Raw genomic sequence first — 25,094 nt, 5'->3', positions numbered from 1 at the left:
CCTGCCTTAGCCTCCCAAGTAGCTAGGACTACAGGTGTGTGTCACCACATCTGGCTAATTTTTAAATTTTTTTTTAGGGACAGGGTCTCACTGTGTTGCCCAGGCTGGTCTCAAACTCCTAGCCTTAAGCAATCCTCCTGCCTCAGCCTTCCAAAGTGCTAGGATTACCCATGTGATCCACTGCACCTGGCCTTTTTTTTTTTTTTTTTTTTTTGAGACAGAGTCTCACTCTGTCGCTCAGGCTGGAGTGCAGTGGCGCGATCTCGGCTCACTGCAAGCTCCATCTCCCAGGTTCACACCATTCTCCTGCCTCAGCCTCCCAAGTAGCTGGGACTACAGGCACCTGCCACCACTCGCAGCAAATTTTTTGGTATTTTTAGTAGAGAGGTTTCACCACGTTAGCCAGGATGGTCTCCATCACCTGACCTCGTGATCCGCCCACCTCGGCCTCCCAAAGTGCTGTGATTATAGGCGTGAGCCACTGCACGTGGCCAGCACCTGACGTTTTAACCAGTGCTTTAAATCAGGTCCATACCTACTACCACCCACCCCCCAGTTATTCTAAGCATGGAGGTAAAGTAGCAGATATTCCTTTAAGTGGGTTTGGGGTTTGTGGATTGTTTTGATCCCGTCTGACTCCTATAACAAAAATACAATAGACAGATGGCTTAACCAACAAACATTTATTTCTCACAGTTCTGGGGCCTGGGAAGTCTAAGATCAAGGCACCAATGGATTCAGTATCTGATGGTTTATAGACAGCCATCTTCTTGATGTGTCACATGGCAGAACGGGTGAGATTGCTCTCTGAAGTCTTAAGTTTCTCTTTTTTTTTTTTTTTTTTTGAGACAGAGTCTCACTCTGTCACCCAGGCTGGCACAGTGGCACCATCTCGGCTCACTGCAATCTCTGCTTCCCAGGTTCAGGTGATTCTCGTGCCTCAGCCTCCCAAGTAGCTGGGATTACAGGCACCTGCCACCACACCTGGCTAATTTTTGTATTTTTAGTAGACATGGGGTTTCACCATGGCTGATCTTGAACTCCTGGCCTTAAGTGTTCTGCCTGCCTTGGCCTCCCAAAGTGTTAGAATTACAGGCGTGAGCCACTGCTCCTGGGCTGAAGTCTCTTAAAAGGACACTGATCCCATTCATGAGGGCCCCACCCTTATGACTTAACCTCCAAAAGCCTCCACCTCCACATGCATTGGGAGTTAGAGATTTTAACATGAATTCTTTTGGGGAAAAAACATTCAGCCCTTGACAGGAATCTTTTCAAAAACTTTATTAAAATGTCTAGCGTACAGTATTGTTGGTTTTCTAAATAAGTTTAAGTCATTTCTCTGCCTAAAAATTTATCTTGAACACTAGCAAAGTGCAAATGCAATTGATTGCATCTTCAATTTTAAAGAAATCTATCCTGGTTTCTTTGGAAGCTGATGTAATTTTGTTTAGAGCTCCTGCTGTTTTGCACAACTGGTTTATTGTGGTGTTATCTCAATAGTCTTAGACAAAATTCAAAATGAAAAGCAGAGGTGGCAGTGATGGTGAATTAAACCGTACCCAGATACATACAGACACAAAGCGTCCTCCTGGAATTTAATGTTTAAGTTCACATGAGCATTTGAAAAGCACAAAGCACTAATAGCATCATCTCACCCTAAGTATTGTTATTACATTAATACATTAACACCTCCAAGTGTGTCATAAAGAGGATGTTGCAAACATTCCTACCATACCAGTTTTTATTAAATGAAATGTTCTTTATGACTAGCAATTGTTTAAAAATGGAAAGAATGGTTAAAATTAAATATCACCCTGTATCCTCCTTTTTCTTTTTGAGTAATGAGCTTAAATTTTGATAAAACTTAAAAGTCCAAAGAAGCCACAACTTTATTGGTGTGTTAGTTCGTTCTCCTGCTATAAAGAAACACCTGAGACTGGGTAATTTATAAAGAAGAGAGGTTTAATTGACTCACAGTTCCATATGGCTGGGAGAGGCCTCAAGAAGCTTAAAGTTATGGCAGAAGGCACCTCTTCATAGGGTGGCAGGAGAGAGAGAATGAGTGCAAGCAGGGGAAATAATGCCAGATGCTTCTAAAACCATCAGATCTCATGAGACTCACTCATTATCATGCAAACAGCATGAGGGAAACCCCCACCATGATCCAGTTACCTCCACCTGGTCCCACCCTTGACACATTCTGATTATTACAATTCAAGGTGAGATTTGGGTGGGGACACAGAGCCAAATCACACCAATTGGCCTCTTCCCACATCTGTATTGGGAACTGGACAACTGTGAATGTACATAAAGGCTCCCAACTTTTCATATAGAGTAGCTAGGGGTGGTTATCAATACATGTCTTAACTCTTTGTACTAAAACATTTTAAAGCCATTTTTTCCTGTATCCATTTTACTCCTGTATTCAACAAATAAATATTATTGAGTCTTCTATTTGATAAGTTCTTAGAAATATGGATTAAGAAACATGCCTTCATTTGCAGCAACCTGGTGATATTGGAGATTATTATTCTAAGTGAAGTAACTCAAGAATGGAAAACCAAACATCATACGTTCTCACTCTTAAGTGAGAGCTAAGCTATGAGGATGCAAAGGGCATACGAATGACACAATGAACTTTGGGGACGTGGGGAAAGGGTGGGAAGCAGATGAGGGATAAAAGAGTAAAATTGAGTGCAGTATATACTGCTTGGGCGATGGGTGCACCAAAATCTCACAAATCACCACTAAAGAACTTACTCTTGTAACCAAACACTACCTGTTCTCCAATAAACTATGGAAATAAAAAAATTTTTTTAAAGATTATAGAACAATAGGTATAAAATGAGCTTGTTTTTGTTTAAGCCACGCCCCTCAAAACACACAAAATTATAGCTATTTATCTGTATGTGTATAAAGACCTTCAAGTATATTTTTTTAAAAAAAAAGAAACATGCCCTCCCTCTAATCAAGTAAGAATGAGTGAGGGGTGTATATCTCTGTGTGGTATCTGTAAAATGTAGGGTACTAGAAATATTGGAAGTGAAGTTTACAATCATAAATTCTATGATACTGTTGTGGGAGGAACCATTAATTTCATATTGATTAAGTTGGAAGGGTTTGTGGAGGAGGTCGATTGGAAGTGGGTCTTGTAGAAGAAGTACGTGGAAAACCAGCATTGAAAAAATGAAAATTGGGTGTGGTGGCTTACTCCTGTAATCCCAGCACTTTGGGAGGCCAAGGCGGGTGGATCACAAGGTCAGGAGATCAAGACCATTCTGGCTAACACAGTGAAACTCCGTCTCTACTAAAAATGCAAAAAATTAGCCAGACGTGGTGGTGGGCGCCTATAGTCCCAGCTACCTGGGAGACTGAGGCAGGAGAATGTCATGAACCTGGGAGGTGGACCTTGCAGTGAGCGGAGATCGCGCCACTGCACTCCAGCCTGGGCGACAGAGCGAAACTCTCAAAAAAGAAAAAAAAAAAAAGAAGAAAAGTAAAAACGAAAATTGAGTAGTTTATTGACTGAGCAACCCTCAATGATTTGCAAGCCCTGTTTCACAGACCTGTCTTTCACAGAACTGAGGTTGAGACAGGGTATGGGGCTATGAGGTCCCCACTTTACTTCAGCTATAGTGGTCTCACTTTTTCTGCTTTACAAATGTTGAGTTTCTTTGTAATATTTTATTTGAAAAAAACTTGCATTGCTTTAAAAAAAAGTCTAAGATGGACTTTTCTTGATTCTTAGCTTCTTTGTGTATTCTTCTTATATATTATAGTGAGGCAAAGTGTGTCTGTTTCTCTTAACCTTTATCTAATTTTACTCATCAGTGATTGAAAAGTTTTCAGTAGAATGATTTAATCTTTGACATTTTCTGCAGGTTCTAATATTCTTATAGTGCTTTCAGTTTTTTAAACATTAATTTAGAAAGTCAAACTATTAATAGAATATATTTGTAGTGATGGCAATGTTTTACTGTTCTGAAATTTTATATATTTAAGCCTATAGGAAATGAGATATTTCAAGAGAGTCAGAGTTTTTAGGATAGCCAGGCATTCTGTTTTTTTTGCCATAACAGTTTGGAAAGAAACATTTTTTTTCAAATACTTTCTATATATTTCTGATTTTTTAAACATTGTACTGTGAACATAATTTAACCTTTTTGTTACTCAAAGTTACCAACTACTGAGACAAGTTAGGCCCTTTACTTAATCTAATAGAGTGTTTTAAGTTATGTGTCTGCATCTTATGTTTTATTTTCACTCCTCCAAAGCCTTTTTCTTCTCTGTCCTAAGTGAGTTTCCAGGCAAAATGAAATGACTCTTTATCTATTTTTTTTAATGTTGGTACTGAGGCTATTACTGATAAATAATATTATAAAAGTAAATATTACAAATAATATTTACAAATGAATAAATGCTGTCTGCTGAAATTTTCTGCTATTTTTCAATACATTTTTATTTGAAATTTATATTTTAGATTATTTTATAATATATCATTAATTCATGGATTGAGTTAGCTATCTTTTTAATTTTTAATTTTTGTGGGTACATAGTAGATGTATATATTTATGGGGTATGGTATATAAGATATTTTCATACAGGCATACAGTGTGTAATAATCACCTTAAGGTAAATGGGATATCCATCTCCTCAAGCATTTATCCTTTGTGTTGTAACAATCCAAATATACTCTTAGTTATTTTCATATGTACAATTTAATTAACTAGTCACCCAGCTATCTTACTTTTTTATTTCAATATTGATTCCTACCATTTACTACTTTATTTCAACATTTTCATAGTATTTTGTTATTTTATTTTAACTTATTAGTTTATGACATGATGTTAACCATGAATTTAATTAACTATTTTCACTGCTTTTAATGCCACTAATATTTCAGTAAAATAAAATGAAGCCCAGATTTGGGCTTAACATATTCATTTTCCCATAAAAACTAACTTTCATCATTTATTGTTTATTGTTGTAGTTATTAGTACATAGCAAATAACATTTATTTTGATTCTTAACCCAATTTGAAATTTTTTTCTTAGGAAGATATTTTTAGATAACCTTCTCATTAACTTTTCTGAAGTTCATTATGTATTGCATTTTCTCTAATCAACTGGTTCTACAAAATTAAAGTCATTTTAAAATTTTGACATGAATAATATTTAATAAATGAGGGATGTGACTAGCAGATGATGACATTATCAGTTTGACATATCTCATTTCTTTTTATAGATTAAAAGTGAATTCCTTAAGTAATAATTGACAGACTGTGCTCTTTTGAGTACATTCTACATATAGATTAATTTAAGAAATTTGGAGCTATTATTAATTCTACTAGAAAACAAAAGAACAGAGAAGTTATTCAATAATAACCTGTTATTATTGGTTATTATAACTAATAATTAAACATATTATTGAATAACTTCTCAGTTAATTCATGCTATTGAATAACAGAGAAGTTATTCAATAATATATTTAGTTGTATTGGAAAAACAAGGGACATCTCTATCTAATAAAAATGTCAGAAACTAAATATTTTTCACCTTATCATACTACTACCCTGGAGGTCATGGTGACATTGCATTATAGGAAAAGTTATCTATCACTATGTTTAATGCAGAAACAATTTATGCAGATGCTACCCTAGAGAAGAAAACCATGTGGTTTAGACCCAGGAAACTACCTTGACAATGGGATGGTTGTTTTTTTTCTTTTTTTTTTTTTTAGGTTCTAGATCTTCATTAACTTTTCCAGATTTGTGATTTTTTGGTTTTCTCTCTCTTGTTCATGTGCGCACTCTCAAACACAAGCACACACACAGTGATTGTTTATAAAGACTTGACATCAATCCTTAAGGCAGGCTTCCCAAAAGCAGATACAGACAGGTCCTTCAGGGAGTGAAGTCCTCGTGGGGACATGGGCACACCGGGATGAGAGGACCTCAGCTAAGGAGCAGGGCCCGCCTCCAATCCACTGTCTACTCGGGGATATGGCTGCCACCAGTCCTGAGTTGTTGAGAGAAGCCAGGAATCACATTTTTACACAGATCTGATTTTTAAACACTGTAAACTGAGGTTCTTACCATACAGGTCCAAGAGATCATACTATGGGCCACCACTATGAGCCTCCCATCCTAAAGTATGAGTTCTGAGCTCCAGCTTGGAAATACCAAGGTAATTAGCGCACATTTGCATGGCTATTTTTGTGAAGCAGCGTTGGGGTGGTTTTTAGAGTAAAAATCATCTGTGCAAATGTTCTTTAAATATATAAAAATTAATTTTTTTTTTTTTGAGACGGAGTCTCGCTTTGTCACCCAGGCTGGAGTGCAGTGGCATAATCTCTACTAACTGCAAGCTCCGTCTCCTGGGTTAACGCCATTCTCCTGCCTCAGCCTCCTGAGTAGCTGGGACTACAGGCGCCCGCCACCACACCCAGCTAATTTTTTTTGTATTTTTAGTAGAGACGGGGTTTCACCGTGTTAGCCAGGATGGCCCCGATCTCCTGACCTCGTGATCCGCCCACCTTGGCCTCCCAGAGTGCTGGGATTATAGGCGTGAGCCACCACGCCCAGCCTAAAAATTAATTTTTAAATAATAAATACTTTAAAAGAATTGATGGTTTCTCTTTCTTTTCCTTAGTAGTCCTGGTTTTTTTCTTTTATTACCTAACTCAATTTAAACAGCAAATTTTACTTTTGGTAACATTCCATGTCTTTTTCTTAGAATAACAAATTGATTTTGCTGTCTCAGTTGATTCACATTCTTGTTTTCATTTCTGCACATAATACCCAGCCTAATCTCAGAATTCAGTGGAGCTTCCTTTATGTTTTAACTTTTGAAAACTATCTACTCAACTCAAATTAGGGCTCAATTTTTAGTCAATTGTGGCATTTTGGCAAGTGGCAGAGGATGTGATTAACCAGCATTTTGTTTTCCTCTTGCTTATTTCCTTTTACATTTTATATGACGATTTAGTAACCATTAGGTAAGTTAATTTTTACTTTTCTAAAAAAAAAACTTTCACAAAGACTTCCTTTCTTTCTCCTTCTTTTTAATATATACGAGACCCATCTTAAAAGGGTGTACGTTCTGAATCTGAGTAGAGAATCTCCATCATTGTTTAATTAACATTTCAAAAAATTACCTAGTTGAGATTTGGAATTCTTTCTAATGGTTTATTCTAAAGAAATTGCTATGTGTGAACACATGAATTGACAGATTAATCCAAGTACTTGTTCAACCAAAACTATCCTAATAACCTGCAAACATTTTGTCTCAAGTTGTTGATGGATGTGCTTTTGATTCCTTACTTTGAAAGCAGAAATAATTTTCCCTTTGTTACAAATAAGTGATGGCCTTGTTTATTTACTTTACTCCCACCAGAATTTTATGTGTCATTGTGTAACTGTAGAACATAGTATTTTAATATACTAATCTGAATTTCAATACAAGGTTCTTTATTTTCTAATTATGTTGTCTTCAAGTTAATTATAGTGCTGCCACATTAAAAAGGATATAAAGCATCACGCTGTAATTATTTATGATACTAAGCAAGGGATTTATTCATCTTATCTTTTATAAAATCTCCAACTGAACTTATCTGTGGTCCTTAATGGCAGTAATCAAGTTTGCCAAGTGCAAATGCTTCTTATCTGCTCTTTGTTTCCTAATCCTTATTTTCATATACTTTGAAACACCCTTTTGTTTACATTTGTGATCAACAAATTCGGTGTTAGTAAACAACATAGAAAATTTAGTATTTTTCATATACTCTTTTTTGAAGAATATGTTATGTTTTGTTTCCCTGTGTTCATTACATATAGAAATTTTAGTGATGTAAGTTATTGTTCTTCCAATTTGTTAAACAGTTAAGATTGATCATTGAGGCTTATATATAGCCTCAATGTGTGACAGTGTGGATACAAATCAAGTGGGAAGACACCTGAGACCTGGGATCTCATACTAGTTTTGCATCAGCCAGCTGTGATTTAAATAATTTAACTTCTCTGTGTCTGCTTGTTTTATAAAATGTGCCTCATTCAGGATTTACTCTAGTTTTGAAATAACATGGTTTTGTGCTGTTAAGACATTTACTATTGTCTAAGAGGAGAGACTATAAATGGTTACATACATTTTATAAAACTAATTATATAAAATCAACATAACTAATACTTAACCTTAGGAGTAATTTTGTCTCTTTAAGTTCAATCATGAATAGTTTGAACATAATATGATTTGCTTAATGAATTTTACAGGTCCTTATAATATCAAACTTTTTATTAACTGTATAATCCAACTAATTTTACATTGGAAAATTATTTTGATAATACATTTTTTTTAAGACAGTCTTGCTCTGTCACCCAGGCTGGAGTGTAGTGGTTTAGTCTAGGCTCACTGTAGCCTCAACCTCCTGGGTTCAAGCAATCCTTCTGCCTCAGCCTCCAAGTAGCTGGAACTACAGGTGCGTGCTGCCACGCCCAGCTAATTTTTTGTACTTTTTAAAAATAGAGACAGGGTTTCACCATGTTGGCCAGGCTGGTCTTGAACTCCTGGGCTCAAGCGATCCACCTATGTCAGCCTCCCAAAGTGCTGGGATTACAGCCATGAGCCATCACATCCAGCTAATAATACTCTTAAATAAAACGTTTGATAAATATTTTCTTTTAAAATATTTTAGGCTTTATTATTAATTAGCATTTATTTATTTTTTTAATTTAGATGGGTCTAGGAAAGACAATCCAGGCAATTGGAATTGCTTACTTCTATAAAGAGGAATGGCCTCTGTTAATAGTGGTCCCTTCGTCTCTGAGGTACCCTTGGACAGAAGAGATTGAAAAATGGATCCCAGAGCTAAGTCCAGAAGAAATCAATGTTATTCAGAATAAAACTGATGTTAGGTAAGAACCACTTTTTAATCTTTAAGAAAAAAAGTCTTCCTTGTGTGTACCTGGTATGTATTCATGTTTTAGAATGCAATATCACCTATAGATCATAATTTAGAAGTGGAATAAGTAGTATGGATAATTTTATTTTACATTTTAAAATATGAATTATTTATCTAAAACCCAACAGTATATTTTATTTCTAAGTTCCTTTATGGTACATTTTTAAAGTAAAAGTAAAATATGTATACTTTTAAAGATATATATATATATACACTTTATATGTACCTTAAACATATTTGAAACTATCTTAAGGTTCAAAAATAAATCTCACAACTTTTCATTGACTGACTTGAAGCTTTGTGATCTTTTATTGTCAGCAACTTTAGTAGATTTTGCTTTCCAATTTGTTAATTAATATGCAAGTTTTGTGTATGACTCATTAGTAAGTTTGATTTTCCTTATTTATAATTTTAATATTTTATATCTTGAAAATATTTGCTTTGTGTTTATTGGAGGCTCTCACTCTAAAATCTGTTATAGTGTTGTTAGTATTTTTTTCCTCATTTTGCTTTCTAGCCATTAGAATAAGACAACCAGTTTGAATATTGATGAGCTGTTACATGGAATGTGTAGGTGATTCATACAAATTATTTCTCTGGAGGTTCAAAGTTATCTATTTCTGAACCTTAAATAAAAAGCAGTACATCTACTGAAATAAATATCTGTTAATACTTAGATTTTTTAATTTTGGTATTATTGTACTGTATTTTATTCTCTAAGACTATTAACATAAAAGGTATATGTAAAAATAAAGTTGTCTTATGAATGTGGAAGGAGGAAGCACAAAATGTATGGAGGGCCTTTTCACTTTCAACTTGGCAGTGCTAATTCAGTGGAATATATCTTTATGGGCCCAAGAAAATCTGAACTCTATTTACATGATTAAAATGAAAAAACTGCTATCTTATTCTAATCATGATAAATAAATCTCTCCAATAAAACCACATGAAATTGAAAAGACTTACAAATTTAGAGAATGTAGAATTTTTGAAGACCTCCAAAACCATCATGTTAGTTATACCTTATTTATTTAATGTAATTAATTACTTTTTTTTTTTTTTTTTTTTTGGAGGCGACATCTCACTCTGTCGCCCAGGCTGGAATACAGTGGCACCATGTTGACTCACTACAACCTCTGCCTCCTGGGTTCAAGGGATTCTCCTACCTCAGCCTCCTAAGTAGCTGGGATTACAGGAACCACCAACCACGCCTGGCTGACTTTTTAAATTTTTAGTAGAGACGGGGTTTCACCATGTTGGTCAGGCTGGTCTCAAACTCCTGACCTCATGTGATCCGCCCACCTTGGCTTCCCAAAGTGCTGGGATTACAGGCATGAGCCACTGCACCTGGCTGATATACCTTATTTAAATGTTCATATTTAAATTTTCTTAAAATGACTCTTCTGTCATCTTTTATAGCTACTAGGGCTAGTTTTTATATTATTTTGAAAATATACTCTTGCAGTTAAATGGTGGATAATATTTTTATTTGAATTGTATTTGGGATATGTTAGATATATCTACAACTCCAGAGTAGAAGTTTCCTGGAGGATGTTAGTTAAGGACAGAAAACTACCCAGGGTCTTCCAGGTACTTAAAGAAACAGGTTTAGGTGTATACCAATATGTCCACCACAAATACCTATACTTTCCTTCTGGCTTATATCAGTTATGCTTGGACTGTTTACTAGTCAAGACATGGTAGGACAGAAGCTACAGACTGCTGCAGTGGCCTTTGAAGCCATTGTCTCCTATATGTTGCGCTCAATATACCTAAGTTAGATAGTAATAGTAATTAATCCAGTACTTTTCTTCTTCAGGCTCTTCCTGGTGTTTGAATACAGTGAGAAAATTATAGGTCTCGGCCAGGCGCAGTGGCTTACGCCTGTAATCCCAGCATTTTGGGAGGCCAAGGTGGGTGGATCACGAGGTCAGAAATCTAGACCATCCCGGCTAACACAATGAAACCCCGTCTCTACTAAAAATACAAAAAATTAGCCAGGTATGGTGGCGGACGCCTGTAATCCCAGCTACTCGGGAGGCTGAGGCAGGAGAATGGCGTGAACCCGGGAGGCGGAGCTTGCGATGAGCCGAGAGAGAGCTTGCGGTGAGCCGAGATAGCACCACTGCACTCCAGCCTGGGCGACAGAGCGAGACTCTGTCTCAAAAAAAACCAAGAAAATTATAGGTCTCTGTATTAAGTAGATTAATCCAGGGCTTAAAATGCAGTTGCCCTAGTGGTTCTAGCTGCTTAGGACCTCTACCTTTTCTGTTAGAGGACAGAGAATTGCAGAAGACTGGCTCTGTCCTGTATTTTTTCTGGTGATATAGAAAATGCAAAAGTGATATGTCTTAGTATTAATGAATTTATTTGTCTATTTCATTCTACAAACTTTATTTGGGATCATAGCACTGTGTATGAATACTACTAAAAGATGAGTAAGACACATTCCCTGCCCTTACCAATCTCATGATATGGTAACAGACATAAATATGTAAATGAATAATTTATTGACAGCAAGATAAAGAATATTACAGATGTGTGAATTATAGAAATTTGAAGATCAGGGATCATTTTAGCTCAATGGCTCTTGATGTGAGGTGGTACCCGCCTCTTCTAACCACACTTCACACTTCATCACCTTAGGTCCAGGAACTTTTTTGTTGTCACAGTGACTTGTCCACTGTCCCTTAATGGATAGGACCAGGAAGTGAAACTCTGCAATGCACTCAACAGCCCTGTACATCTGTTCTGCTACTGGTATTTTGAGCAGGAGGGGCTGTTCAGTGCACCGCAGAGCTTCACTTAGTCCTGCTCAAAATACCAGTAGCATCTGGATTGAAAAACTGCTATCTTATTTGTGTGAAGGTTTCATTAAGAGTCAACTAGTATTTAATTATCCATTTTATGCATGATCCTAGGTACACAGAAGCAAATATTGTCAGAACGTAATGTGACTTGTTGGATGTCAAAATCTTTCAAAGATCATTTGACTAAAACTTTGGTTTTGGTTATGCAAGACTGTAAATTTTGGATCCTGTTTTATTAGATTTGAGGATTGTGAAATCTTAAGAGTTTCAGTAATAGTACCATCTCCTTTTATTTTTCCTCTATTCTGCTTTCTTCTCCTGTGTGTTTTTTCACAATAGAGTTGTATTGTTTATGATAACGTCATTACTGAGATATTTTTTAAGTACATGGATTTTCTTTTCTAGGAGAATATCGACCAGTAAAGTGACAGTTCTGGGTTATGGTCTCTTAACCGCAGATGCAGAGACTTTGATAGATGCACTGAATAACCAGAACTTCAAAGTAGTTATAGTGGATGAATCACACTACATGAAATCCAGAAATGCAACTCGCAGCAGGATTTTATTGCCAGTAGTACAGAAAGCCAGACGAGCCATTCTTCTTACAGGAACACCAGCTTTAGGAAGGCCTGAAGAGGTATTACAATCCTTATACTCTGAACTTAAAAGAAGAGAAGGGAGGTAGGAGGGATATTGAATTAACCACCTGTTTTGCAATTTTTGATTTCAAATTAGATGCCTCAAATGCTAGAGGAGTACATTGGGAATTTCTAGATAGTACGTATGTTTTATCATGGCTATTTTAATCTATTTACATTTAAACTTTAGCCAGGCTTGTAGGTGTGTATAAAAAACAGCTTTTATCTTTATGATAAGGCTTCCATACATAGTACAACTGTATAATATTCTTCACAATGTGTTCCTGAGGTTCTTCTATGGTCTTAATCTTCATTTATCCTATCTATTTTACATTATAAGCTGCTTAGGATTGGGATTGAATCTACCTTATTTCTTTTACATTGCATTGCAGAACTTCTTTCTGTTCTTTCACTTTAAGATTCACATTTGGGAAAGTAAAGAGAAACTAAAGCTTATGTGCAGACCAGATAAGGTATCTGCCTAGAATGAAAGAATAAGGCATGCATTTGATATCCCATTTAGCTTTTGCTACTCTAAGAGATGGGTAGTATATGGAGTGGTTAAAGAGTTAGGAAGAAGACATGATGGAAGAAATGTCTGTAAGTTTTAGTGTTCCTTAAGGAAATTCTGTTTACTAATGAACACTGAATCATGGAAAAACATGGGTTGTCTTGTAGGGTTGCTGGGAGAATTAAAGGTAATACTGCTTTGAAAGTACCTCACCCTGTGCCTTGTCACATAGTCACTCAACATATGGTAGCCAATATTATGTTAATTTTTGAGCCAAGCCTGGGTGACAGCTATTATCATTGCCTGTCTAACAGTATTACCTAAGCTCTACTTTCAATTCTATCCTGGAAATCTTGTGAGATACATATAAAAGTACATAGATAGTGATGATAAAATGTTTAATTTTACCTTTTACAGTTTTTTCTCTTGGATACCCACTGACAGTGCTGTAGCTCCAAGTAATTGACATATGTCCCCAAATTATGTCATTGAATAATAGGGGTGATTATATCCTTTAAAAAAAAATCATGAAACATATCCTTCAAGATACTCAGTCCTACTGAGTCCAGTGAGTAGGCTGGACTCAGTAACTCATGCCTGTAATCCCAGCACTTTGGGAAGCTGAGGCGAGTGGATCACTTGAGGCCAGAAGTTCAAGACCAGCCTGGCCAGCATTGGTGAAACCCCATCTTTACTAAAAATACAAAATTAGCTGGGCATGGTGGCCTGGCCTGTAGTTCCAGCTACCCGGGAGGCTGAGGCAAGAGAATCACTTGAACCTAGGAGGCCAAGGTTGCGGTGAGCTGAGATCTGACCATTGCACTCCAGCCTGAGCGACAGAGTGAGACTCTGTCTCAAAAAAAAAAAAAAAAAACCATACATTTTAAATGATGATAACAAAATAAATACTCATCTACTTATTATCGAGCATAAGAAATAGAACATTGACAATACAACAGTGGCTCTTACATCCTACTCTTATCACATGTCATTACTTTTCACTCTTCACCTATGGTAGCCACTATTCAAACCAAGGGTAAATACCAATTTTGTGAGTCCTAATGATTGTACAATTTGTGTTTGGGATTTTTTTTAAGAAAAACAATATAAAATTTGAAATTCTAAGTTAGGAGTTTTGAAATTAGGAAGTGTGAGTTCTCTCATTTTGTTTTTCTTTCTTTCTTTCTTTCTTTTTTTTTTTTTAAGACAGAGTCTCACTCTGTTGCCCAGGCTGGAGTGCAGTGGCATGATCTCAGCTCACAGCAACCTCCACCTCCCAGGTTCAAGCAGTTCTTCCACCTCAGCCTCCCGAGTAGCTAGGATTACAGGTGCGTGCCACCACGCCTGGCACATTTTTGTATTTTTAGTAGAGACTGGATTTTACCATGTTGGCCAGTCTGCTTTCAAACTCCTGGCCTCAAGTGATCTACCCATCTTAGCCTCCCAAAGGGCTGGGATTACAGGTTTGAGCCACCGCGCCCAGTCTATTTCCACTCTAATCTTTATTGTGACCTTCTTTCCATTTGCTGTGTGTTGTTTGCCCTTACTTTTCCAGTGTGTTAAGGTGAAAAATCAGGTTATTGATTTGAGTTCTTCTTGTTTAACATAGGCATATGCAACTATTAATTTCCCTCTTAGCACTATTTTTGCTGCAACTCATGTTTTGGTATGCTGTGTTCTCAATTTCCCTTATCTCAAAGTGTTTTCTAATTTCCTTTGTGATTTCTTCTTTGGCCCATTGGTTATTTCTGAATATGTTGTCATATTAAACGGACATAAAGCACTGAAGTCACTTTAGAAAAATTTAGGAGTTACTTAAAACGTTACTGTATCACCCAATAATTTTATTCTTAGGTGTATACCCAAGAGAACTGAAAACAAGTTCTCACCAGAAATTATATACTCATGTGTATAGTTACATAGTAGCATTATTCATGATATTCAAAGAGTGGGAACAAGTAAAATACTCATCAATTGATGAATGTATAAACAAATGTGATATAGCCATACAATGGAATTATTTGGACCTAAAGAGGAATGAAATACTATATATGCTATAACATGAATTAACTTTGAAAGCACTATGCTGGGTGAAATAAGCCAGATACAAAAGGCTGCATATTGTATGATTCTATTTATATGAAATGCCCAGAATAGGCCAAGTCATAGAGACCGAAAGTGGATTAGTAGGTGGCAGAATTAGAAGAGAGGAGAAATAGGCAGTGGCTACTAATGGGTATGGAGGTTTTTTGGGGGATGATAAAAATATTATAGAATTAGTCATGATTGGTGCACAACTGTGTGAATCTATTGAAAGCCACTGAATTATGTTCTTTAAAAGTTTGAATAGTATATGAATTACATGTCACAATAAAGCTGTTGGTTTTAAAAAATATATTAAAATAATGAGACAGTACTCTGTGCAGCCTATCAGAGTTGTAAAAATGAAAATGTTTCATGATACTATTGATGGGAGTGTAAATTGGGATAATCTTACTGGGCAACATGGTAACATTATCAAACTTTAAAACAGTATATACCTTAGAATCAGCTATTCCATTTCTAAATATAATCCTACATCACCTCTAATAGAAATGCAAATGGATGGATGAATGAATGGATGGATGAATGGATAGATGATTAATAGATATACTACACCTATATATTCATATATATATATATACACACACACACACACACAAAGTTATATGAAGTTGTTAGTATTAGTAACTTCATAAAAGCTAGAAATAGGCCGGGCGTGGTGGCTTATACCTGTAATCCCAGCACTTTGGGAGGCCGAGGCGGGTGGATCACGAGGTCAGGAGACCGAGATCATCCTGGCCAATAAGGTGAAACCCCGTCTCTACTAAAAATGCAAAAACAAAATTAGCCGGGCGTGGGAGTGGTCACCTGTAGTCCCAGCTACTCGGGAGACTGAGGTGAGAGAATGGCGTGAACCCTGGAGGCGGAGCTTGCAGTGAGCCGAGATTGCGCCGCTGCACTCCAGCCTGAGCGACAGAGCGAGACTCTGTCTCAAAAACAAATAAATAAAATGCTGGAAATAGCCTATATGTCCAATATCAGGAGTCTGTTTAAATATTTTACAGTACATCTACATCATAATGGGTTGCTATTCAGTTTTGTTTTTGTTTTTGTTTTTTTTTTTTATACTTTTTGTGCTAGGGTACATGTGCACAAGATGCAGGTTTGTTACATATGTATACATGTGCCATGTTGGTGTGCTGCACCCATTAACTCGTCATTTACATTAGGTATATCTCCTAATGCTATCCCTCCCCCCTCCCCCCTCCCCCCTCCCCCCACACCACAACAGGCCCCGGTGTGTGATGTTCCCCTTCCTGTGTCCGAATGAACTCATTGTTCAATTCCCACCTATGAGTGAGAAAATGCGGTGTTTGGTTTTCTGTTCTTGCGATAGTTTGCTGAGAATGCCATTCAGTTTTTAAATAGTGCATTATTATTATATTGTTTATATAAGGCTTTAAAACTAAATAAAAATAGACACGTGTACTTTAAAAGTGTCTGAGACATGTTTTATGGGACAAAATTCTAGTTGTGTAACAATATATATGATATGATCCTCTTTATGTGAATAAATGTATGCTTATATCAACATAGAAAAATGTGTATTTATACAACACATGATGATTACCCCGATGAATAAAAGGGAGAGGACTTGAGAAAGAAAGAGTTGGATTTTCTTTTATACTTCCTACTATTTTGTTAAATGGTTTTATCATTGTAATAATAATTTACTTGAAAATATTGCAACATATTATGAACACTTGTATTGTTATAGCTTTTCATGCAGATTGAAGCTCTCTTTCCACAAAAATTTGGAAGATGGACCGACTATGCAAAAAGATACTGTAATGCACGCATCAGGTAAGACAAACTATTTTCCATAAGCTTTTTCCTTACATATTTACTGTGAACATTGCTTTATTAATCATTCTTTATTCCAGTGTTTTACAAATTTGTGGTAGCTATGAAATAATTGGTGGATTTTTTTTTTTTTTTGAGACGGAGTCTCGCTCTGTTGCCCAGGCTGGAGTGCAGTGGCCGGATCTCAGCTCACTGCAAACTCCGGCTCCTGGGTTTACGCCATTCTCCTGCCTCAGCCTCCCGAGTAGCTGGGACTACAGGCGCCCGCCACCTTGCCCGGCTGGTTTTTTGTGTTTTTTTAGTAGAGATGGGGTTTCACCATGTTAGCCAGGATGGTCTTGATCTCCTGACTTCGTGATCCACCCGTCTCGGCCTCCCAAAGTGCTGGGATTACAGGCTTGAGCCACCGCGCCCGGCAATTGGTGGATTATTATGTATAGGTGGATGAACTATATGTAAAATAAATAAAAGTAATAGATAATGGCAAAGTCTTCCTTTATTTTTATTTTTTGCTTTCTACTTTTTATTTTTGAAATTTTTTATTTTTATTGGCTACATTTACATGTACATTATACAAAAGTAAAAAGTGTTTCTTCCACTCTTGTCTCTCAGCCAACCATTTCCCTTCGCGTGTAACCATTGTTGGCACTTTCTTTTGTATCCTTCTGAAGATACTCTTTGGGTGAGCAAGCATGTATAATACAAAACATGATTATATGTGTATAATATTACTTCATTTTATTTCAACATATATAGCACAATTTGTGTATTATTCTGCAGCTCGCTTTCTTCATCTAGTATGTATTGTAGATCTTTCCATATCAGTTACTCAAAGAGCTTTGATATTCATTTTATTTTATTTTATAGTATTTTTTTCAGACGGAGTCTCTCTCTGTTGCGCAGGCTGGATGGAGTGCAGTGGTATAATCTCGGCTCACTGCAACCTCTGCTTCTGATGTTCAAGCAGTTCTCCTGCCTCAGCCTCCTGAGTAGCTGAGATTACAGGCATGCGCCACCATGCCCGGCTAATTTTTGTTATTTTTACTAGAGATGGGGTTTCACCATGTTGGCCAGGCTGGTCTCGAACTCCTGACCTCAGGTGATTCGCCTGCCTTGGCCTCCCGAAGTGCTGGGATTACAGGCATGAGCCACCACGCCCAGCCTGATATTCATTTTAAATGCTGCATCTATTATACCGTTTAGAATTTATTTATGCAGTCTACTCTTAGTGGACGTTTATAGTATATAGCTATGCATACAATGCAGCAGTGAATATCTTTGCACATGTTGAGAGGTAGTATTTTATAGTTCTGAAGAACATGGAAATTTAGAGCTAGACCACTCTAATGTGTTTTATTTTCACATCTACTATTGTGGAATGCTTCATTTTAGAAAAGTAACTTTATCTCCTCATACCTCAGTTTCTTCAGCTCAAAAAAAATGGCAAAGTATTATGCCTGCCTTGGAGAGTTATTATGAGACTTATATTACCTAATATTTATAAAGTGCTTGAACAGTGACCATACGTAGGGAGTACTCGATAGTTGTTAGCTATTTTCATATTTCATGCCATATACACAGGGGAAGAAAATCTTAAGATAAAGTTATAGAAGTGAAATTGCTAGTTTAAAGGGCATGTGCATTTTTATATTATTAGATTTTTCCAAATCATGCTCCATGGAAGACACAGCTTTTTATATTTCTACCAGCCCTATGCCAGATTGTTTCTTTTTCCATACCTTTCAAACATAGTGAAATATAAATTATTTTATTCTTGGCCAATGTGAACTGATAGTAGCTTTAATACACTTTTGTCCATTATGTCATTAAATGCATTTGAGCATTTTTTTTCACACATACGTGTTACTTGTACTTTTTTTCTGTCAGTTGTCTGTGCGTGCTGCTTGCCCTGTCTTCTAAATGTATTGGCTTTTTTCTTGATATGCTGAATATCTTTATATATTACAAAAATAATCTCTTTGTATGTGATATGAGTCTCTCATGGTTTTTTCCCAATGCATTTTTTTTTTATAATTCCTTTAAATAACACCACATGGTCATGGTTTTCTGATGCTTTTTAAAGAGCTCCAAAGTACAAAGATAAAATTCTTCTAAATTGTTTCTATGAAGTCAAACACTTAATACCAAAATCAGACAAGATAGCACAAAAATGAAAACGAGTCTACAAATGCAGAAATCCTCAATATTAATAGATTAATGAAATCCAGAAACTCATTAAAAACCTAATATATTGATTATATGCAAATGACTTTCACATTAGGAATTCAAGGAAAGTTGAATATTAAGAAACATATCAATATAATTCGCCATATTAATAATGACAAAGAGAAACCTCATCATCTCTATACGTGCTGGGAAGTCCTTAGGTAAAATATAGCATTTACCCTCCCCGTATTTTTGGGGGTTTTTTTGTTTTTGTTTTTGTTTTTTGAGACGGAGTCTCACTCTGTCGCCCAGGCTGGAGTGCAGTGGCACGATCATGGCTCACTGCAACCTCCGCCTCCTAGGTTCAAGCAATTCTCCTGCTTCAGCCTCCGAGTAGCTGGGACTACAGCCGTGCGCTAATTTTTGTTTGTTTGTTTTGTTTTGTTTTGTATGTTTAGTAGAGACAGGGTTTCACATATTGGCCAGGCTGGTCTCGAATTCCTGACCTCAGGTGATCCACCTGCCACAACCTCCCAAAGTGCTGGGATTACAGGCGTGAGCTACCACGCCCAGCCAACATTTACCCTTGATTACAGTTTTAATAAATTTAGGGTATATATGTGTAAGTGTGTCTTTACATATATATGTGTGTATATGTTTATGGGTGTCTTTCAATCCCAAAACAACTACCACATGAAACACTAAAATCAGGCGCGTGCCACCATACCTGGCTAATTTTTGTATTTTTAGTAGAGACGGGAGTTTCACCATGTTGGCCAGGCTGGTCTTGAACTCCTGACCTCGTGATCTGCCCACTTCGGCCTCCCAAAGTGCTGGGATTATAGGCGTGAGCTACCACACCCAGCCAAGATTTTACTTTTTTCTGAATTTATTTGTAGATATAATATATTCAAATAAGAATATTCTCCTTGTAGATCCAGAAAATTGATTCTGAATATTGCTTATTTGAAAAAATAAATAAGCAACAATTGTCAAGAAAGTTATGAAACACTAGAGTATAAAAAGGGGGCCCAACACAGCGGCTCATGCCTGTTGTAATCCCAGCACTTTGAGAGGCCGAGCCGGGTGGATCACCTGAGGTCAGGAGTTCGAGACCAGTTTGGCCAACATGGTGAAACCCCGTCTCTAATAAAAATACAAAAATTAACTGGGTGTGGTGGTGGGCACCTGTAATCCCAGCTACTCAGGAGGCTGAGGCAGGAGAATCGCTAGAACCCAGGAGGTGGCGGTTGTAGTGAGCCAAAATTGCACTGTTGCCCTCCAGCCTGGGTGACAAGAGCAAGACTCTGTCTTAAAGAAAAAAAGGGAAAGGGATTCTTTCCCCTCTTCTTTTGAAATTGTTTATTTTTATTGGCTAGATTTACATGTACATTATACGAAAGTAAAAAGTAAGTGTTTCTTCCACTCTTGTCTCTCAGCCAACCATTTCCCTTCACATATAACCAGTGTTGGCACTTTCTTTTGTATCCTTCTGAAGGATAAATAAATTCCAGATGAGTGAAATATTTAAACATTATTAAATAAAACCCTAAATAAAACAGAGGACTTCTTTTATAACTTTGTTGTAGGGAAGTCATAAAAAGGAATATATTTGATTGTGTAAGAATTTCAAAGGTGTCACCCTTCTGGAAAATATATATAAAGTAAAAAGAAATTTCTAATTAAGGAAAAATTATTTATGTGTTGCAAATGAAAGAGAAGGCTAATTTCAATGACTGAGAAAAATGTGCAAAAAATGTAAACAAATAATTGATAGAAAAGGAAATACAAATAGGTTTTGCCTGCATAAATCTAATTGATAAAAGAAATGTAAATTGAAACTATAGTAAGACAAATTTTTAACTATTATAGTTATAAAAATTATAACGTTTAACAAAACAGTATATCAATGAGCATATGAAGAAAAAAGAACTGTCTTACATTGTTGAAAGGAATGTAATGGCTATACCATCTATTTGGGGTTTTTTTTGAGACAGGGTCTTGCTTTGTCACTCAGGTTGGAGTGCAGTGGCACAGTCATGGCTCACTGCAGCCTCAGCTGACTTGGCTCAAGTGATCCTCCCACCTCAGCCTCCCTAGTAGCTGAGGCTACAGGGATCCACCATGTCTGGCTAATTCTTTGTGTGTGTGTTTTTGTTGTTGTTGTTGTTTCTGAGACAGAGTCTTGCTCTGTTACCCAGGCTGGAGTGCAGTGGCATGATCTTGGCTCACTGCAACCTCTGCCTCCCGGGTTCAAGCGATTCTCCTGCCTCAGCCTCCCAAGTAGCTGGGATTACAGGCATGTGCCACCACACCCAGCTAATTTTTGTATTTTTAGTAGAGACGGGTTTCACCACATTGGTGAAGCTGGTCCCAAACTCCTGACCTCAGGTGATCTGCCCGCTTTGGCCTCCCAAAGTGCTGGGATTACAGGCGTGAGCCACCACACCTGGCAGTTTTTAAAAATTTTTTGTAGAGATGGGGTCTCACTGCATTGCCCAGGCTTGTCTGGAACTCTGAGCTCGAGTGATCCTCCCACCTCAGCACACTTAAGTGCTGGAATTACAGTCATGAGCCACCCTGCCTGACCTATACCATCTATTAATAGAAATTTCACTATAGCTACCAAACATTGAAAAGCCCATACACTTAACCTAGCAATTAAAATTTAAGTTTATCCTATACTTGTTCATATATACTATTTTATGTAATTGTTCATGTATGTTCTTATACATGTGTGTTCACATATTTATTAAATACACAACATATAGATATACACATACACACATATGCACATATGCAAAATTTAAATTGCATGTTTAATAAATAATACATGATTGGATAACAACTAGTTGTAGAGAACTTACTGTAAATTATTGTACATCCATACAATGGAATACTGTGTAATCTTGATGCAACTTATTTCTAAGATATAGTGTTGAAAGAAAAGGAAATTACAGAAAATTTTGTTATCTTTTGTATTTTTTAAAACGTGTATGTGTAAAACACACACACTGATTTTCCCTAGATACCTTGAAATTGTCAACATGGTAACCTCTGATGCCCCTGACCCAACTGACAGTCTCTGAGACTTCTCTATAGAAGCCACTGGGCACTGTGGAGTCCACTTTGCATGCTATTAGTTTAACTGTTCAGCATAATGTGATTACCCAGCTGGCTGGAGATTTATAACAAGAGACCACTTTGCAGTGGCATGTGATCAGTTTGATAGGGAATTTGACCTGCATTGTGTTCCTCACTGGAGTGAGTTACTAGCTAGAAGCTCTTTGAGGGCAGAACACTTGTTTTTTCCAGTATTCTATTCCCAGTGGCTAACATGGCACCTGGCACATGATATCCAATGTGTATTCAATTATTGAATACTAGATCTGGGGGGTTTTTTTGTATGCTAGATCCATGTAACTTCTTGACATGAATAACATTATTCATCTGCTAAATTCACAGATGTTGTCAAACTAATAGGGTTACTCAGATATAACTTAAAATTGCTCTGAAAATTGACATAGTATTAAAAAACACGCAGCACAATCATCTTGGAGAAGGATTTCTTATACTTTAGATTTGGAGCTTCTGGAATAAAAGGGCTGAACTAAGTGCTTTGGGTAATCTTTCCCAGCTTAAAGTTTGGTTCCTTCATATTGACTTTAAAAATCATGAGCAAAATAGGGATTCTTCTTATAAGTGAAATGCTAAGAGGAGTTTTTACGTAACTGACACTGTTACATTTATTTTACTACTTCTGTTTAAAGAAAAAAATAGACAAACCAGTATAATTTGGCTACTTTCTATTAAGAATTTTAAGTTAATATAGTTTTGTGACTTGGACTGAGAGAGTTTTATGACACAAAGTTCTTAGTTGTTTTTCTGGTAACTGGGGGCATAATTAATTTGCTAACATCAGTTCTGATTAAACTATAAATCCATTTAGATGCCAGTTTGACCAAAGTACTAACTCTTTAGTCTTTACCAAGTGTTTTTTTTTTTTTTTTTAACAATACATGGAAATGACTATAATGATTTTGCTACAGTGCCACAAATTAATATCCCTTCCCTCCACTTGGAAATAAACAGTAACAAATGTAGTAAACACTGTAAGTTGCCTACCCCGTCTTCCTTCCAAACAGATTCCTGATTTACTTCAGGTATATATACAAATCTATAGGACTCTGGGAAAGTTGACTTTGTATCCTTTTTCGCTGGTGGATTCTGGTCATTCTAAGCCAGTTAGCACATAATATTCTTCAGACAACTGTTAGTGGTCTAGGGTTGGTCATGTGCCAAGCATGCTGAAGAAGGGCTTTGTTTCAAGGATGGAGGACAAGATAAGCATCTTAAGCTGAATATGAACAAAGAAGCATGTTGTCCTACCTGCTGCTGGTAGCTGTCTTCTGACCATGTTGGGTATCGGGTTTAGATGAGGCAAGCTTTTTAATGGCACAGTGAAGAGGTGCAAGGAATCCAAGAGTTGACCAATCCAAGAGCCTTTCTGGACTCTGAATTCCTTTTATTCATGTTGTAAAACATTCCTTTTTTTATTAAGCGGTCTTGATTCAGAGTTTCAGTTGCTTATAGCCAAAAACCATGGTTCCTGGCACATTATTTCTAAATATTCATTTTGTTCCTATCATAGGTCTTTTTTTTTTTTTTTTCATGGTGCTGGGTATTGTTGGGAAGCTCTTAATCATAATTCTTGCAGACTATAAATGCCAAAAGTTTGCCGACATAAAATAAACATACTTATCTGTATTTATCTTCTAGAGTCTGGAACAACCTATGTGGTCAATAAGCATTTCTTTTTTCTGTTTCATGACTAGGACTTGTCATATGACAATAGAAAGAGACAGTACACCTGTCTCTTTCTTACTTAATGCCTACTCTGTTTCATTAAGAGATTAAAATTCATCTCTGTGAAATGCTTTATGATTGTGGAGGACATGTTCTGTTTTCTGGAGAAAGCCATTTCAAGATTAATATCATGCTTCTCAAAAGGCATTTTCTTTCAGGTTCCATTTCAGAAGTTTTATGTTATTCCTTTACTTCTTTACCTTGAAAGCACTATGGTTCCATAGACTCTAATTCAGCTCAAGTCACTTCCTGGCATTTTAAGTTAGTCTGTGGAATGCTATATATTTTTCCATAATGTTTTGATTCTGTGAAGGTGTCATTTTCACACTATAATTTTGCAGAATGCAAATTTTGGTTAGTTATTCAGTTCTAGACCCATATTTTATATTTGAAATGTCATGACTGTATTCAAAATAAGTTAAGTGAAGCTTCAGCAAGGGGTTTGCTTTTATAAAGTGTATTAAATACCTAAGTAATGACAAACAGAAATGTACTACTGCAAATGTAGTTCAGGGATGAGAAGTCAGGGTATAGGTAACCAACTACCTGGTTTGACTTGAGACAGACAGCAGAAGTATTACTCAGCCAGAACATCTCTTATCCAAAATGCCTTACATCATTCACTTTACAGGGTTATATTTAGAGGAAGCTATAAATACAAATATGATTTGGAGAAGGCAACATATTCAGTTGTCAACCATTAGCACATTGTATGATCAATTGTTAAAACTAAAAGACTTTGGAGATCACCCAGTTCCCCTCTGTCATTTTGTAAGCACTTGGTAAGTTTAAATGGCTTACTCTATCTCACTTTCTTTTATGTTTTCTTTTTCCCCCTGGAAGTAATGAAGACTTAGGGAATGGCAACTTTAATAAATAGTCTTTTACATAGACAAAGAGGACATATAGATAACCCAGCCAAGCATCCTGTTATCAGCAGCTGTCTTCAAAAAGTATGCTGTGGGAAGACATATTGGTCTTCCCTAATATTATATTTTTGTTTTTGTTGTTTTCTTTTGTTTGAGACAGAGTCTTGCTCTTTTGCCTGCGCTGGAGTGCAGTGGTGCAATCTCTGCTTGCTGCAACCTCCGCCTCCCGGGTTCAAGCAATTCTTCTGCCTCAGCCTCCCAAATAGCTGGGACTGCAGGCATGCGCCACCACACCAGGCAATTTTTTGTATTTTTAGTGAAGACAGAGTTTCACCATGTTGGCCAAGCTGGTCTTGAACTCCGGACCTCAAGC

General features: G+C 36.6%; 1 protein-coding gene across 16 annotated transcripts in view; it reads left to right on the top strand.

Moving 5' to 3' along the window:
- LOC105492641 (zinc finger RANBP2-type containing 3) overlaps positions 1-25,094 on the top strand; it is a 294,136-nt gene that overhangs the window by 143,707 nt on the left and 125,335 nt on the right. For 15 of the 16 annotated variants that reach the window (XM_071072653.1, XM_071072657.1, XM_071072652.1 and 12 more), the window contains 3 exons: positions 8,730-8,908; positions 12,171-12,402; positions 16,735-16,820. In XM_071072653.1, the coding sequence (XP_070928754.1) occupies positions 8,730-8,908; positions 12,171-12,402; positions 16,735-16,820 (497 nt within the window). Of the gene's footprint in view, positions 1-8,729; positions 8,909-12,170; positions 12,403-16,734; positions 16,821-25,094 lie in introns of those variants that run through there. The other variant, XM_071072667.1, reaches the window with a different exon arrangement.

The sequence above is a fragment of the Macaca nemestrina genome, chromosome 11 (genome assembly GCF_043159975.1).
Source record: "Macaca nemestrina isolate mMacNem1 chromosome 11, mMacNem.hap1, whole genome shotgun sequence".
NCBI lineage: Eukaryota > Metazoa > Chordata > Mammalia > Primates > Cercopithecidae > Macaca > Macaca nemestrina.
Note: the sequence above shows the minus strand (reverse complement) of the source record. Positions and strands in the feature narration are given on the sequence as shown.